Source organism: Cynocephalus volans, chromosome 4 (genome assembly GCF_027409185.1).
Source record: "Cynocephalus volans isolate mCynVol1 chromosome 4, mCynVol1.pri, whole genome shotgun sequence".
Lineage (NCBI taxonomy): Eukaryota > Metazoa > Chordata > Mammalia > Dermoptera > Cynocephalidae > Cynocephalus > Cynocephalus volans.
This window is the reverse complement of record NC_084463.1, coordinates 155,194,009-155,212,569: the sequence shown is the minus strand read 5'-3', so window position 1 is coordinate 155,212,569 and position 18,561 is coordinate 155,194,009. Positions and strand designations below refer to the sequence as shown.

The 18,561-nt window shown below is 38.4% G+C and overlaps 1 protein-coding gene across 1 annotated transcript; it reads left to right on the top strand.

Annotated features, from left to right (window-relative positions):
• The first annotated feature begins 16,104 nt into the window (after window positions 1-16,104).
• LOC134376652 (olfactory receptor 10V1) lies at window positions 16,105-17,043 on the top strand. Its single transcript, XM_063095138.1, has one exon. The coding sequence runs from the start codon at window positions 16,105-16,107 to the stop codon at window positions 17,041-17,043; it is 939 nt and encodes a 312-aa protein (XP_062951208.1).
• The last annotated feature ends 1,518 nt before the right edge of the window (window positions 17,044-18,561 follow it).

Below are 18,561 nucleotides of genomic sequence, written 5' to 3'. Positions count from 1 at the left end.
GTGTTAGGTTGTTCACTTGCCATCTTTCTATTCTTCTGAAGTGAGCGTTTAATGCAATAAATTTTCCCCTCAATACTGCTTTTGCAGTATCCCACAGGTTTTGGTATGATGTATCATTGTTTTCATTAGTTTCAATAAATTTTTTGATTTCCTGCTTGATTTCTTCTTGGACCCATATGTCATTAAGTAGAATGCTGTTTAATTTCCATGTGTTTGTATAGTTTCCAGAGTTTCGTTTGTTATTAATTTCTAGTTTTAATCCATTGTGGTCTGAGAAGATACATGGGATAATTCCAATTTTTTTGAATTTATTGAGACTTGATTTGTGACCTAATATGTGATCTATCCTGGAGAATGATCCATGTGCTGATGAGAAAAATGAATATTCTGAGGTTGTTGGGTGGAATGTTCTGTAGATATCTGCCAATTCCAATTGGTCTAGAGTCTTGTTTAGATCTTGTGTTTCTCTACTGATTCTTTGCCTAGATGATCTGTCTAATATTGACAGTGGGGTGTTCAGGTCCCCTGCTATTATGGTATTAGTGTCTATTTCCTTCTTTAGGTCTAATAGAGTTTGTTTTATAAATCTGGCTGCTCCAACATTGGGTGCGTACATATTTATGATTGTTATGTCTTCTTGATGGATCAGTCCTTTTATCATTAAGTAGTGTCCCTCATTGTCTCTTTTTATGGTTTTTAGTTTAAAGTCTATTTTGTCAGATATAAGAATAGCTACTCCAGCTCGTTTTTCTTTTCTGTTTACATGGTAAATCTTTTTCCATCCTTTCACTCTTAGTCTGTGTGAATCTTTATGGGTGAGGTGGGTCTCTTCTTGGCAGCATACAGTTGGGTCCTCCTTTTTGATCCAGTCGGCCAGTCTGTGTCTTTTGATTGGGGAATTTAAGCCTTTTACATTAAGAGTTGTTATTGAAAGGTGTTGATTTATTCCTAGCATTTTATTGGTTGTTTGGTTGTCTTAGGTGTCTTTTGTTCCTTGCTTTCTGATTTACTGTTTGGTTTCTGTGTTTGTTGGTTCTTTAGGTTGTAGATAGTGTTTTTGTTTGCTTGATTTCTCTTCATGAATGCCATTTTTATTATACTAGTGGGTATTGATATTTCTTGGGTTTTTATGGCAGTGGTAGTTATTTTTCAGGAACCAAACCCAGTACTCCCTTGAGGATTTCTTGTAAGGGTGGTCGTGTGGTAGTGAACTCCCGCAGTTTTTGTTTGTCTGAGAAATATACTATTTGCCCTTCATTTCGGAAGGATAGCCTTGCAGGGTAGAGTATTCTTGGCTGGCAATCTTTGTCTTTTAGTATTTTGAAAATATCATCCCATTCCTTTCTAGCTTTTAGGGTTTGTGATGAAAAGTCTGATGTTAACCTGATTGGGGCTCCCTTATAGGTGATTTGACGCTTCTCTCTTGCAGCTTTTAAGATTCTCTCTTTGTCTCTGAGTTTTGCCAATTTGACTATGACATGTCTTGGAGAAGGCCTTTTTGGGTTGAATACGTTTGGAGATTGTTGAGCTTCCTGGATCTGAAGATCTGTGATTTTTCCTATACCTGGGAAGTTTTCTGCCACTATTTTGTTGAATATGTTTTCAATGGAATCTCCATTTTCCTCCCCTTCTGGAATACCCATGACTAGGATATTTGAGCGCTTGAGGTTGTCTGACATCTCTCTCAGATTTTCTTCAATGTCCTTGATTCTTTTTTCTTTCTTTTTGTCTGCTTGTGTTATTTCAAACAGCCCATCTTCAAGTTCAGAGGTTCTCTCTTCAACTTCGACAAGCCTGCTGGTTAACCTCTCCATGTGTTTTTTATTTTGCTGAATAACTTCTTCAGTTCAGGAAGTTCTGCTACATTTTTTTTTCAGGACATTGATTTCCTTGTACATTTCCTCTTTCAGAGCCTGTATACTTTTCCTCGTTTCATCATGATGTCTAGCTGAGTTTTCTTGTATCTCATTCAGTTTCCTTAGAATTATCACTCGAAATTCCTTGTCAGTTATTTCAGTGGCTTCTTGTTCTATAGGATCTAGAGTTTGAAATTTATTAACTTTTGGTGGTGTACTTTCTTGATTTTTTGTATTTCTGGTATCTTTTTTTGGTGTTTATTCATTGTGGCAGGGGTTTTCACAGACCATTGGTTTGAGACAAATGACTAACTAGGATGTTGCTGTGGTTGCCAATTTCGTATGGCTCTCTCCATGACTGCTCAGTTGGCCTCTAGTGCCTTGTGTGTGTGGTTGCCTGAGGTCTTGGGCTTCTCCGGGGAGCCACCTTTCTGGTCAGGTTGGACTCTGCTGGGCTGGTGGATCACGTACCACAGGGTGTGTGATCTCTGTTGAGCTTTCACTTCCTGTGCAGGACTTCTCCCTGTTCCGTGTGCTCTGGCCCAGGCTGTTGGATCGTGCAGTGGAGACCCCACCGGGTGTGTGGTTTCTGTCGAGTCTCTGCCTCCCAGGTCGCACCTCTCCCCACTCTGTGCGCACTGTGCTGGGCTGGGGCGTGTCTTCAGCTGGGCCTTCAAGACCCTGCTCGGCACCGCCTCGCCCAGGAAGTCTACCAGGTTTCTGCTAGGCACAGACGACCGGTCTCTCTGGGTGCCTTTGTAGCACTGTGTAGATCTTTCTCGGGGCTTGTTCACCTTTGTATCCCCCCGGCATAGACCGAATCTAGCGCCCACCTGCAGCCTGCTCTCCGGCAGGTTCAAGTGGACCTGGGAACTCTCCTACCACACTATTCCCAACCAGAAATTGGTTAGGCTTTTTTCTGAACTGGTGGCTGCAGAGATGGTATCTGCCTCCCAGTAACAGGAAGTTTCCTGGGGGCCGGAGTCCAGGGTGTGATGGAGTGACATTCGGCCCGCCCGTACTTCCTTGCCCTCCCGACACTGGCTGGGGACGCCCCCTGCCACCAGCCCCGCCAGAGAACCACGGAGGGAGTGGGAGGGGAGCCCGGCGTGCAGGCTCCGGAAAGCCCCGCACTGGGCCGAGCAAGTGGGAAGGCTCAGTGAGGGCCGAGCCGGGTGGAGCTGCTAGCACCTGGGAAAATGGAGGCAGCCCCGGGGCGGTGAGTGGCCTGGTGATGCAGGTGGGAGCCGGGTGGGCGTAATCCCCCCGAACAGAGCTGGGCCAGGGGTCACTCACAGGGTTTTGCCAGGTCGGGTGTTCACTCTCTGTCTCTGGTTTGTCGCCTTCCCTGTTCTCGGCCGCTGCCGCCTCGGGCTGTTCAGTCCCGGCGTGGCTCAGGCGCTCCCAGGAATCTTCTTTAATGCCGGCCTGAAACCTCGAATCCTGAATAGGGCAGCTGGCCGCCTTCAGCGCGGCCCCAGCCTCCGGGATCCTGGCTGCATCCACAGCAGCCCTGGCGCCGTGTTCCCTGTTTCGAGACTCGCTTTTGCAGCTAAGAAACAGTTCTTTTCCTGCTCCACACTTCAAAGCTGTTGCCTGTAAATGAGGCAGCCTCTCCTGCTGGGGGCAAAGTGGTGGTCACCCCCCACGACTGGCCACCAGCAGCGGTCCTCCCTTAAGAGATGGCAAGAGGAAGGTCCACAAGTTTCCCGGCTGCCTGAGGCCCAGTGGCCGCCTTTTCCACCTCAGCTACTCCGTGCCAACTGCCGCAGCCACTGCCATCTTGAAACCCAAGCCATCTTTGTAATTAGATCAATGTCATAAGATACTATAGATAGTTACAAATACATGTTGTCAAGAGAAATGAGTACCTTTGCATGTTTTTTATAATTTTTTGTAAATTTCTTTAACTGCCTAAATTTAAAAAAAGAAAAAGGAGGGAACTCATCATCAGAGAGACTTTTTTCAAGCAAAAGCCAAAACTTACCTCAGGCTGGTTGAAAATCACAAGGAGGTTAAATTATCAGATGGTTCTTTAAGCATTTATTTTTCTCAGAGTGGAGACATTACATACCATTCGGGAGACCAGAGAGAAAGAGCTGCTGGAGTCTCCTGAAAATTCTCCTGAGTGTTGCTGGATCCTGACATTAACCACATCATGTCTTTTCTTTATGGAAATCCTCATTGAATTCATTTATTTAACAATTATTTATTGAGCTCCTACTTTATGCTCCTGGCACTGATCTAGGGAGTAGAGATATAGAAGTGAACAAGACAGAAAAATTCCTTCACCTGATGAAGCTTACATCCTAGTGAGAGAGAGCAGATACAAAATAAGAAAAATAAATGAATAATTTAATTTTAGATAATAATAAATGCTATGTAGAAAATAAAGCAGGAAAATAGAATGGAAAGTAATGGGGGTGGGGAGTGGGCAACTTTAGCTAAAGGAGTTGAGGAAGATTTGTCTAGGAAAATGACTTTTGAACAGAGGCCTGAAAATATAAATAAAAAGAGCTGAGAAGGAGCATTCTGAGGTAGAAACCAGCATGTGCAATAGTCTGGAGACAGTGATTAGTTGGAAGGTCTAATGAACCACAGGAAGAGCAATGCGGATGGAAGAGTAGATGATGGGGAGAGAATAAAGAGAGGAAGTCAGACAGGAAGGCAGTGGCAGATCATGCAGAACCTTGAGAGCCATAGTTAGAAGTCAGGATTTTATATAAAAGTTATGGGAAAACACTATAGGTTTTAAGGAGAGCAATATGTTAGTGCTTGTGTTATAAGGAGGTCCTCGACTACAGTGCAGAGAACAGAGTAGAATGGAAAAAGCGAGGCAAGGAGACAGTCAGGAGTCTAGGACTGCCCTGGGGAAGACTGGCAGCCCCAGAAGCAGCCTCATTCTGTTCCTTCCTTCTAGGCCTCCTTCTCCCCACTGAAGTGCAATTATATGGAGGTCTGGGTAACAAAAGAAAAAAACATGTGATGCTCCTCTCTGATAGATTACTTTATCTGTCTGAGTTTGTGAAAAGAAAAAACAAAACAGGTAGTTGGGTATGTTTTCTAGTACCCTCTTCATTTCCACTGGTTGTCAAAGTAGAAATCTGAAGAAAATTTGACCTGTGAATAATATTAACAGAGCTGGCAGCTATTGGGTACTTACTATGGGCAGATTCTCTGCTTTGCATGCCACTTGTTACACGTTTCACTGTGTAACGGATACGTGAAAAAGGATTACTCAAAGCAACATGAATGCAATGAGAAGCCCGAAGGGACTGCACCTCAGCAACTCTGTTAGTAGGAGAAAACTGGGTACAGCCCTGATTCAAAGTTAGCTTCTGTTTTTTATTGTAAAGACAAGGAAGTTTCACAAGAAAAATCAGTTAATTAAATCATTTCAAAAGGACACAAAGATATGGGCAATGTGACAAAAGTTATCTATGGCTAAGCATAGCTTAAACAATGAAACTGGTAACATCATTTAAATTAACAACATGACATTCCAAAGTACAATTTGTGAAAAGCTAAATTGATCAAACTGTGATCATGTGATTATTATCTAAAATATAACCTCTCCTTAAATGATTTAAGCAAAAGTTACATTTTTATGATTAAATCTGAGTATAATTATCTCTTAAGTTTCCACCAACAAACAGCTTACCCTTAGCAAACATTTTTCCCTACAGCAATTCTTTAAAATCTCTTAACAGGATCAGTATGTCAACCACATGTTAGCTCTAAAATCATTAAAGTATACAATCCCAAAACTAAACAGTAATTAGATTTGATTAGATGGTCAGTTGCCTGCTAGCTGTGGGCTTTTGCCCCCTGGCTGAGGACTTTTGTCCCATACATGCATTACCTAAAAACTCTATACTAAAAATCAACTGAGAATCAACATATACTTGATTAGAATTGATTAGATAGACTTTTGCCCATGGCTGTAGACTTTTGTCCCTTAATCGAGGACTTTTGTCCCATACACACATTACCTAAAAACCCTATTCTAAAAGTCAAATGAGAATCAAGATTTCTAACCCTCTACACCACTTGCATTACTACTCACTGCTGACTCCATTTTACAGATGATGAAACTGGGCGTCCAGAGTTAAATAACTTGACCGCAATTAGGTATCCTAAAAGAAGCAGATCTGGGAATAGAACTTAGTTTGATGGACTCCAAAACTACATTCTGGACTGCTGTATTTGCAATGGGCACACTCTCCACTCAAAGTACAGTACAGGGACCAGCAATACTAGCATCATCTGGGAGCTTGGTACAAATGCAGAATCTCAGGCCCGACCATAGAACTACCTAATTCTCTTGATAAATATAGTGTTTTTAAAAAATTTTTCTTACAGTTTCTAGGAATAAAATTATATTATCAAAGGCCAATTATTTCATTTTTGTGTCTTACTACATTATGCAGATCTTCCAAAAAGCACTGACTAATCATGATAATAGTGGTTGTCCTATACCTGATATTTTATAAATATGGTTTGGTTATTTCACCATTTACAATGGTGCCTGCTGTGGGACTTTAACATAGTCTTTCTCATATGAAGAGTCGGTACATGATAGAGTTAAGTTCCAATGCAAGGGCCAAAAAACTTTTTCTGTGAAGTCTCAAAGAGTAAATATTTTAGGCTTCATGGGCCATGCAGTCTCTGTCACAACTCCTCAGCTCTACTGTTGTAACACAAAAGCAGCCATAGACAGTAGGCAAACAAATGAGTGTGGCTGCATTCCAATAAAACATTATTTACAAAAATAAGCAGCCATCAGATTTGGCCTGTGGGCTGCAGTTTGCTGACTCCTGCTTTATAGTAGGACAGCATAGGTTAGAATTTTGGTCCTATAACTTGCTAGTTGTGTGATCTTGGGAAAGTTACTTAACATCTTGATCCTCAATTTTCTAATCTGAAGAATGAAGGCAATAGCAGTACCTCTTTCATAACGTTATTGTGAATATTAAATGATAAATGTGAAGTACTTAGGAGAGTTCCTAGTTCAGAAGCATTCACTAATGCAAACACAAGAGCAGGAATCTTTTCTGACCTATCACCAATATACTTCCAGTTCGTAGCACACAATAAGCACTCAATAAATATTTGCAGAATTTATAAGTTAACTATTATATATATCTAAACAGTTTATTTCTATTCCTATGTTATGCAGAGATTTTATAAAGAATTTCTGCTGAAATATGTAATACCTTTTCAGCATCTCTGAACACAAATGTGTTACTTTATTCTAATGATTTACTGATATGATAAACTTTGTATGGATTTTCTGATACCAAACAAACTTGCATATTGAAACAATAAGCCTAAAGTATCAGAGATGATGAAATGTATCCCAGAAGTTGTGCTCCCACTTTCATAGAATAGAATTGTCACTGAAAAGTGACATGGACTGTGGGAGAAAAATGAATGAATGAATGACCTCATGCACAGTAATTATGTGGTACACGTTAACTAGAATTATTATGACAGTTGAGTTCTTTTCCTGACACAGAATTACGGATAGTTCCTCTTCCAGTCTGGTCTAGATCTCTGTGTCTAGCTCCAAATTCTCTCATGTCCTAACACTGGTAAAGGAGATAACAATTGCCATTATTTGAAACTTCAACTAATCCATTCCAGCCTCTTCCCCATAGAAAACTAGTGACTGGGTCGTTATACCAGGTTTCACTAAAGCGAAGTCCCTTTCACTTTCTGAACTTTAGTTTTTCTTTACATATCAAGGCAGAAATGGCATACGCTTTCAATCTATAAGCTAGGGAAACACTAAACTCATAACACATGATATCTGGGAAAGGTTCAGAATCTCTGAGAGGAAGTACTTTCTCAAATAGGATTGAGAGGTAGTAAAGGGCTTCTAGATATCCCTGGAAGTCTACATATGCCCCAAAATGAAATTTTAAAGAACTACCTCAGAATACACACAAATCTCAATAAAACACTATATACATTAAGTGGCAGTGGCCATTAAGCAAAGGTAAGAGAACTCCTAAACTAGGCACATACCTGAATGAACATATGATGATTGAAAGCCCCCAGGTGATAGAAGGACTGCTTATATATCCGTCATTGCTAATTTTTTATATATGAGGTTTCTCTCTTTCTTACTTAGACTAGAAGAAATTTGTCTTTTATTATTTTTTCAAAGAAATCACAGTATTTGGGGGGAAATTTAGTAAAGACTAATGTTCAAAGATACCTTTAGAGCCACTGCAAATATTTATTTATTCAATACTTAGGTTCCAGAAACATAAAGAGATAAGAACACAATGGGATACTGTTATAACATAATTTTGTACAATGTGTTATAGCAGATAAAGAAAGCATTTGACAATTCTAGCAGAGAACAGAGGAGAATCATCAAGGGGATGATATTTCTGTTGTTCTAGAAGAATAAATAGGGGCTGGTATTTGACTAGGTGTATTAGTCTGTTTCATGTTGCTGTAACAGAATTAGTTGAGACTGGGTAATTTATGAAGAACAGAGGTTTATTTGGCTTACAATTCTGGGACAGCTGCAACTGGCATGGGCCTCATGGCAGAAGCTGCAGGCAGCTGGTGGGTACAAGCAGATCACACGATGAGAGGAAAAGAGAGAGAGAGGAGGAGGGGAGAAGGAGGGAGAGAAAGAGAGAGAGAGAGAGAAAGAGAGAGAGAGAGAGAGAGAGATAAGGAGGTACCAGGGTCTTTTAAACAACCACCTCTCACAGGAACTAATAGAGAGGGAACTCACTCAGTTCCTCTCCCCCAGTGAGAGCATTAACCCATTCATGAGGTATCCACACCCATGACTCAAACTGCCACACTGGGGATCAAATTTCCACATGAGTTTTGGCAGGGACAACATATCCAAACTCTATCACTAGGGTAATGGGAGTGACTAGGTCATGTAATCTTTATAATACCGAAGGCTAGTCTCTCTCTATTCTCGTGGTGGCTGCATTCCAAGAGTAACAAAAGAAAGAGAACCCCAAAGAACCATTACTTTTTAAGTCTTTTCTTATGTCTAGCTTGCTCTTGTCTTAACAGTCAAAAAATGGCACATCAGTGGTCAGTGTAAGCAAAATGTTGCGGATACAGAGAGGGGAAGAGTTTGTGATCAATATTGTAGTCTATCATACTGTGCATTTGCTATTCCTGACTTAGATGTTTATAGGCGTCTTCATATCTTTGAAATTTGATAATATCACCAGGTAATGTTGATCACTTTCCTTTAGTTCTGCCTAATAAATTTTTCAGATAATCACATTAAGCTTTTCTTTAAATTTGGAAAAATGTTCTTCTACTATTTTTTATAATTATTTATTCCCTTAATTTGTTTCACTCAGTTTGCTTCTTCAGGAGCACCAATTATTTATATGTGAGATCTCTATAATTTCTTTATAATCACTGTTATCTCTATTATTTCCTTTGCATTCTGAATGACTTTCTGAAACCCTTTAATTTGATTTCCTACAATATTGACACTAGTGTTATAAATTCTTCAATGACATTACTTATGTATTTGAACAATTCCCTTAGCCAGCTTTAATATTATTTCAGGTTTCTTTCTTATCTCATCATTCATCATATCTCACACATTATAGCAGTGCTTCACAACGGGAGCATTATAGGCATTTTGGACAGAATAGTTCTTAGAGCAGGACTGTTCTGAGAGTTTCAAGGTGTTTTGTATTCCTCATTTTCACCATTAAATACCATTAATGTTCTTTGGCAATTAAGATGACCAGAATTGCATGCTTGTATTTTAAATACTTCCTAAGAAAAGAGGGTGGTACCACTCACAGTTAAATCTTTCCTTAATTTTATTTTCTTTAATTTACTTAACAGAGCAAAGTGATTGTAGTATAAAAATTCTTCAAAATTATACTTTTTGTATTTCACATTTGTTATTATCTTTCACACTTTTCATTCTTGAATTAAAAGATACAAACAAACGTAGCTTTAAAAAGGCTGGTGAGGAGATGCTGAAGTCTTTTCCTACTTATTCATACTTGAACAAAGGCAGGAATATTGAGACTTTCTATTTGTCCCATAATGGTAGTTCTGCTTGGAACTTTTCTGTTTATAGTCATGGATATTTTTTCTTATTTGCTAAGCATATCTGTCTATAAAGTATGAAGATGCATTTATCTATTTATTTAGGGACTTAGCAAAAAGGAAACTGAGTAGGTCAGATTCCTTCTGGAAAAACTAAAAACTTTACTCAACATATAAAATGTTGATCACACCAATGGTATTATATAATAACCAAGTAGAAAAAAAATGTCCTGGCCTAAAGATGTGCCAATCTTAAAGCTTAAGAGAATATTTAATTATACAGACTCGATACCTTATCTGCTAGGAGTTTTGCCCCTAGATGATCTCACTAATGATAATGAGATGAGAACGAGGCATTCTGAAGTGGGGACCAGTATTTGATGGACATAGGTGTAGACTGTCAAAGAGCCAGTCAGTGAGCTTGAGTTGGGAAGAGAGTAAAGATAAGAAGGAGTCAGTATCTCAGTGGCATATATAAATATTTATACACACGCACACATGTATATCTGACTTCCAAGAATCCTGCTTGGTCTGAGGTTATTAGCCAGAGGGCAAATCAAATGATAAACCGTCTTTATTTTAATTTATTGTTGATTTTTATTTTTTGGGAAGCTGGCCCTCTTCATTTTTAACTGGGCAAATGCATCCATTCAAATCTTTCTCTTAAACTTTACACTGAAGAACAGGGTGACATGGGTTTCTATTGTTGACTCAGTCATTCAAAATGACTGAGTGCATTTCAGTTCAATATAGCTAAGGGATTCTACGGGAATTTCTGTATTTTTATTTTGTATTCTGTTGGTCCCTGTGTTTATTCTATTTTCTGTCCCCTGATGAAGGGGCATACCCTATTCCATTTCAGCAGTTTTCTTCCAGGGTAGGGATGAACTGGCCATATTGATAAGCAGAGTTTGGAGGTGACTAGTATTTTACCCACTTGTTTGGAGAAAGAGGAAGGAGAAGGAGGAGGAGGAGCCGTTGAAGTTCTAGATGATCTCTCATTTCTCCAAGAAATACTGGGGGGAAAAATCTGTCCATGTTTTACATGATAGAGCATGAAATTGAATGAAGTATTAATATTTATTAATCTTAATAGTAATAAATATTTATTGATCAACTACCGTCAGGCTTTGAATAGTTCAATACGTAACACCCAAGAGGATAATGGATTAAAAGTTCTATTTTAAATATGTTAAGTGTGAGATAAATGTGACCCAAAAAGGGATGTCAGGTAGACAAATATATATACAAATCTTGAGTTCAGGGACAAGGTTAGGTTGGCTGGAGATACACATTTGAGAAATGTCAGCATGCTGCTTATATTTAAAGCCAAACAACTAAATTAGATCACCTACAAAAATACTTTAAATAGACAAGAGGACCTTGGACCAAGATCCAATTTGGGTAGAAGTGAGGGAAATAGAGAAACCAGCTAAGCAGACTAAGAAGGAATATCAGAGAAATAGGAGTAAAAGTAAGAAGAAATTATTTCCTGGAAGTAAAGAGAATAGGAGATAATGTGGAATATGGCAAAAGAAAAGAAAAGAATAATGCTGCATGTGGAAATTTTAAAAAATGATTTCTGGATGAGTCAAATGAAAACAATAATTGTTTTTACTCAACTGACTTCATCAATGAATTCATGAACAAGTTACTAAAAGACAGTCCCTGGGAAAGAAGTACCAATGGGATAATCCTGATGCAATGTTAACTGTTAGTTACACTATATTTAATCTTGTTGATTTATGTTTCCAAACAGACTCAGTCACCTCAGGGGACCAACAATGACTTGTTAGCCAGGTAAGTTATGAATGTCATTATTTGAGGATAATTTTGAGTCTGAATTAGCAGGGCAACTTCAAAGGTAAGTTCAATGTGATAAGTAAAGCCTAGATGTTACCGTGTACAAAGAAAAAGAGGCAGAATGGAACATACCCTCAGTCCAAGAGTTGATCTAACAGGAATCAGGTCTGGTTTAAGAAGTATTTTAACATAGTGCCCTGAATCAGTGAGATATGTGATCTAGAAGTGGTCAGGATGCCAGTGCAGGGATCCTCTGAGAACAGTAAGACTTTGAGGCAGGCCCCTGGGGTCCTCATTGTTCAGCAAAGGAGCCAGGTAAATCTGCAATAGCTTGCAGTCCACATGAGCTCAGCAAAAGGTAAGAATCTGCTCCCAGAGCCCAGATTTTAGAGGATTAGAAAAACTCTTTGCCTGTAATAAGACCAAGGCTTGGGGTATACATTGGCCAAGGAACAGAAGCTAAGTATGGAGCTTTTCACAGAAAAAGTCAAAGTCCAGTTTCTACTAAGAACCAATGTTTTATACCAGATGGCTTAACGGGAACTCAACAATACATACTCTGAAATCCACACTCTTCAAACTGATGGAAGGCAGAGAGAAAGGTCTGTTCAAATGGTCAAGGGATCACAATCTAGATAAAAATGAGCTCAATACTAACTAGTCCTGAAATACGGAGAGGTGAGTACTTACAAGGAGTCCTCCACTTTTTAAAAATATCCATCACTCCAAATTTTAAATTTACAGAAGTTGAAAAATTAGAAAATACCTACTTCTATTATAAAAGAAATGACAAGAAGTTTTCTTCACATGAGGATCCCAAATAATTATAATTACAAGCAATTTTTTGAAAAGGCATTATTGCAAAAAGAGAGATAGGCTTGTGCTCCCCTAGCACATTGTCCTTTTATGACAACACTTAACTGAATTTGACTTGTATTATTTTTTATTATTACGTCTCTGATTCAATTTTGAGCTGTGTATTGATACTCTTTCTCATGGTCCACATTTCTCCCTCTTTTTCCAGAAACTAGAACTATGCCTTATATAGAGTAGGGCCTTAATACTATTTGTAAAAGAAATTTATTGAAATAAATATTATTGATTAAACAAGTAAGTAGTAAGAGAGAAAGAAAAGGAAGAGCAAAAATGAAAGAGAGAAAGATTACAAATCAAGGTACTGAGCACTGCCTTTTTAATTATCTGAGGAATGCTTGTGGTATGTTACAGTGTTATGGTTCGTTGATTAAGGACAATTAGAATTAAAAGATTTTGTCTTTCTAGGAAACCTGTCATTCAGCCTTACATGCATTGCTTAGTGTGGTATAATTTATTTTAATAATAGAAACAGACTTGCTTCCAGACTGACCAAGGAATTAAATTGTATTCTGTCATTTACTAGCTGCAACTTAGTTAAACTCTTAAGCCTCAGTTTCTTCATCTGAAAAAATATATAAACAATAAAGGTACCTGTTGCATGGGACTGACGGGCCACTAAAGTGAAATGATGCCTGTAAAATGAATATCACAGCATACAAATCTTAGTAAGTACCGAAAAAATGTTACTCATTATTGCAGCAGAAAAATAAGCTTTTATTGAATGCCTGAATGTTTCATAAGATATAATCACAGTTCACTTGTAAAAGTACCACGTTGAATCATGTGAAATTGCCTGTATGCTACCACTGTTGACCTCGAGGAACAAATTCATATGATTCAACATATGAGCAGTAAAGGGTTACAACTTTGGCTTTCCTTCTTTGTAGGTGTTACTGCTAAAAAGTATTCATAGGAGTTTCTTCTGGAAAGTATTCATGAGAGTTTCTTCAGACATATAGAAAATATTATTCAAGAATGTCTTGCAAGGACAAAACTTTTCTTTCATTACATCTGATGTTGGGACACTTTCTTTGAATAGGCACCAAAAGGTCTTCTTTGACTCTGCCATAGCCAGTATGATTAGCTCCAGAAGCCACGAGTATTTATGCTCCAAGCAAGGCTCTTGCCCTGTGAATGATGGTTATAACATTGCTCTTCCTTCTCTATTCATCCACAATCAAAATCTCCAAGTTAAGCGTTTTTATTTCCCTCTTCAGTTGAGTCCACATTTGTGCTAATAGCTATATCATGTAGGTGAATTAGGCCATACAGATATGAGGGTACTTCAAAAAGTTCATGGAAAAATGGAATTAAAAGATAATACAAATCTTTGCATGAACTTTTTAAAGACCCCTCATATCCTGACAGTCGAATTATGTATAAACTACCTTTTAACAATAACAGTTTATAAGCAGATGAAAGAGTGGTCATTTTTCACCCTTCTTTACGAGGGATTCTGAAGTATAAGGTGACATAAGAAACTAGCAGTGGGACCAGATGTGACATAAAATCTCTCCCAGGATTTTTTAGATAGGACTGCCACATATTCCATTCGCTCAGCAATTTTCTTCAGTCTCAGGATAGATAATGAAGAAATCAATGAATCTATATGCATTATTGAACAGTTAATATGTGCTAGGCATTCTAGTAGATTCCTTTATGGATGCAGTTTAATTTGCACCTCAGCACAATCTTGTAAAATTGTGTTATCTTCTCCTTGTTCCCATGCTCTCTCAAAAACAATGAATTAAACCACACTCCCACTATTTCCACCCAAAACATCATAGTTTTAAGCCAACCACTTTCCTCCTGCTCCTTAGAAGACAAATAAGGGAAGTTCTTTTTGTTGCATTAGTAGGAGCAGCATTTACTAGATAAACCACAGTCCAGATTGTAATTATGTCTCTTAATTCTGGAAATACTGTAATCTAACATTTGTGGTCTCAGATCCTAGGTGATTTTTTTCCAATAGGCCATCTCGAGTTCTACCTGGGGCTGAACTGCAATCAATCAAATAACAAAGCTACTTAGGAGATACAAAGTACCAGAGGGAGGCAGAGGTTAAACTCAAGAGCTCTGTAGTCAAACAGACTGTGTTCAAACCCTGGCTCTCCCACTGTCTAGCTATGTAACTTTGGACACTTTTTTAATCTCTTAAAGCCTATGTGTTTTTTATCTGTTAAACGGGAATAATGGCAGTACATGTCTGCTAAAGTGATTTTACAGATGAAGTGAGCTAATGCGTAACAAAGCACTTTTCACCATGCCTAGCGTTCAACATGAAATAAATGATATTTTTTCATAAGAGAGAGCCTCTGCCCTAAGAGCCCTAACCCCTATCTTTGGAGAACATAATATATAATTGGAGACAGAACATACAGATACAGTAAAAGACAGCATATTAGCACTAAAATCATAACACCATGAGCAGCTTAGAATTTCAGAGAAAGAAGGAAGAGATTTAAGCTGGAGTGGCCTAAGAAGATTTTATTAAACAAGAACACTTTAGAATTTGAAAATTAAGTAGAATTTGGATGAAGTGAAAGAGAGGACACAGTATTTCTAGTTGAAGGAGAAAAGGTGTATACACATCAGGAAGATGCTCTGGTAGATCATGTGGTACATAACAGAGCTAACTGAGCTCCATAGTGGAATTAGACTAAAAAAGCTAGATCCAACAGAGACTAGAATAATTGGCAGAGGATTGTGAGGGTTAACATTTAAGCAACTGGAAGGCATTAAAAATTTCTGAGCAGATGAGTAACATGATAACAGACAGCAGGATGGATTATACAAGGAAGAGAAGGGAAATGGGAGACTATGAATAGCAGTCTATCACAAGACTTCAAATGTAAGATAATAATGGATAGAACTGATTGGGGCATGGGAAAGGACCAAAGTAACAGATATGAAAACTTTTTGAAAGGCAAACTATCACTATTTAGGAACAAATTGAATAAAGGAGAAGCAGAATGAATCAATAAAATTTCTAGGTTTTGAGACATACAATGCCAGTAGATACATCACAATGTGCCAGTAGCACAATTCTCTTTAAATTATGACATACATCTGCCTATACAATCCTAAAATTTTCTGCTTCAAGTTTCACATATGAATTGATACTCAATTTTATCCATTTTGTAACTTTAAACTTTAATTTTAAATTGGCTTTATTCCTCAATTTGCTCAGCAAACGTGTTTTGAACACTCTTCTGTAACAGGCACTGTGCTAGGCACTGCAATTAAAATAAAGATCATCAAAGTCCCTGACATTGAGGATTTTTCAATCTTTGGTACTTGGGGGATAGGAGAAGAAAGATGAGATGGAAAATGTATAAATGATAATATTACATGATCTGCTCTAAAGTGAAAGTAGCACATCATTGCTGGGGTACCTCAAAAGTGCTCTAACACTGAATGGAGGAGTTGGGAAAGCATCATATTAAATGTGAGATGCCTTGAGACTCATGTCGTCTTTCCTTTTAGTAGGTCTAATACACTACCCATGGAAGGAATAAATAAAACCACAAAGATACAATTCTTCTTTCGTCCATTCTCACTTGACCCTGAAGTCCAGATGATCATTTTTGTGGCCTTCCTGGTGATGTACCTAACTAGCCTCAGCGGAAATGCCATAATTGCAGTCATTGTTCAGATCAACCACTCCCTTCACACCCCCATGTACTTCTTTCTGGCTAACTTGGCAGTTCTGGAAATCTTCTATACATCTTCCATTGCTCCACTAGCCTTGGCAAACCTTCTTTCAATGGGCCAAACTCCTGTTTCCATAATCGGATGTGGCACCCAAATGTTTTTCTTTGTCTTCTTGGGTGCAGCTGATTGTGTTCTACTTGCAATCATGGCTTATGACCGGTTTATAGCAATCTGTTACCCTCTGAGATACACCCTCATCATGAGCTGGTCCTTCTGTGTGGAGCTAATGCTAGGGTCCCTGGTGCTGGGGTTCCTGCTGTCACTGCCACTAACCATTTTAATCTTCCATCTCCCATTCTGCCACCACAATGAGATTTACCACTTCTACTGTGACATGCCCGCAGTCATGCACCTGGCTTGTGCAAACACACATGTTCACAGGACTACCCTGTACATCATCAGCTTCGTCGTCCTTAGCATCCCTCTCTCACTGATCTCCATCTCCTATGTCTTCATTGTTGTGGCTATTTTCCGGATCAAGTCAGCAGAAGGGCGCCACCGAGCTCTCTCCACCTGTTCGTCTCACATCATAGTGGTCCTCCTGCAGTATGGCTGCACCAGCTTTATATATTTGTCCCCCAGTTCCAGCTACTCTCCTGAGATGGGCCAAAGAGTGTCTGTGGTCTATACTTTTATCACCCCCATTTTAAACCCCTTGATCTATAGTTTGAGGAATAAGGACCTGAAAGATGCACTGAGGAAAGCACTGAGAATGTTTCAGGTAGGATGATCCTGTGATTTATTTAAATTGGGACACTGTTTGAGAGTGAAATAGGATGTTAATAATTATGCCAGGATAAGATGTACAAACTGGGCATGTTCTCAGCAGACTGAGACACGGCCCATTATTCTGGGAGCTCCAGAGGAAATGAATGCTACTGTCTTGTTGAAAATAAAGTTATATGGGGCTCGCCAGTTAGTTCAGTTGGTCAGAGTGTGGTGCTGATAACACCAAGACCCAGGGTTTGATCCTTATGCTGGCCAGCCTAAAAAAACAAATAAATAAAAATGAAGCTATATCACGTAGAGCAACATGGTGTCCCGGGCATGGACGAAGAAAAGAGAATCAACATTTATTGGACAACTACTACATAGTAGGCACTTCATATAGATTATCTAAGCAATAGTAAGTATCACTGCCTTCAATGTTCACAGAAAAGGAAACTAAAGTGGCTAACAAAAAAACATATCCAGGATGAGAAGACAAGTATTTAGAAATCTAAAGTTTCTTTATTTTTGAAGTGGCAGGGCTGAACTAGAAGATTCCAAGGGTTCTTTCCAAGGTCATAACATTATGTTCTTAATACTGACCAACCATGTCCTGAATGGCAAAAAAAAAAAAAAAAAGTTTTGCAGCTAGCAAAAGGAAGAGGAACTTTTCTCTTTCTTTCTTTCTTTCTTTTTCTTTCCTTCCTTCCTTCCTTCCTTCCTTCCTTCCTTCCTTCCTTCCTTCTTTCTTTCTTTCTTTTTTCATTTCTTGTTTTCTTAACCAAAATGAAAACTCATGATGGCATTCATAACTTTTAAAGAGCACCTCAGTAATGAAAAGGGTAATAATAATAGAGAAAATGTTATTTAATTTAATAAGTGAAAAGAAAGGAGTGGAAGAAAGTGTACATTATTTAATTTTACACTATTCAAGAAGCTCTTCTACAGCATCTTAGACAGTCATCCAGACTATTTGAACTTCCAAGGAGAGATATCATTAACTCATAAGACACTTCATTTCTTATTGGACAACTCAAGTTGTTAAAGTACTATACCTTATCTTGAGCTGAAGTCTATTTACAAATAACTTTCTCCCACTGGTCCTGTTTTTACTCTCTAGAGCTGTCTTCTGCTTCTCTGTCAGCTCTTCAGATTTTATATCTTCTATAAATCTTCAGACGTTTGTTCTCTAGAGCAAGTACTCCAACTTGCTCCAGGAGTTTATATATAAACCCTCTCATCATACAAGTCACTTTCTAGATTTTCTCTTGCTCCATATCCTTGCACAAATTTTCACCCAGAAATAACAATACACTGGAAATATTTTGTTCTGAGAATATTTTGTTCAGTTACTTTCCATGACCTGCAAACTGTATTTTTATTCATTCATTTTGATCCCTTTAGACTCGAATTTGGTATCAAATAAAACCTCCACATAGTTTTGATATAACTTTCAATTCTGCCTTACCATAATTTATTTTAGTCTCATAAATTAAGGGGTTTTCAAGTCATATTGATAAACTCTGTTCTACTGGTTTTG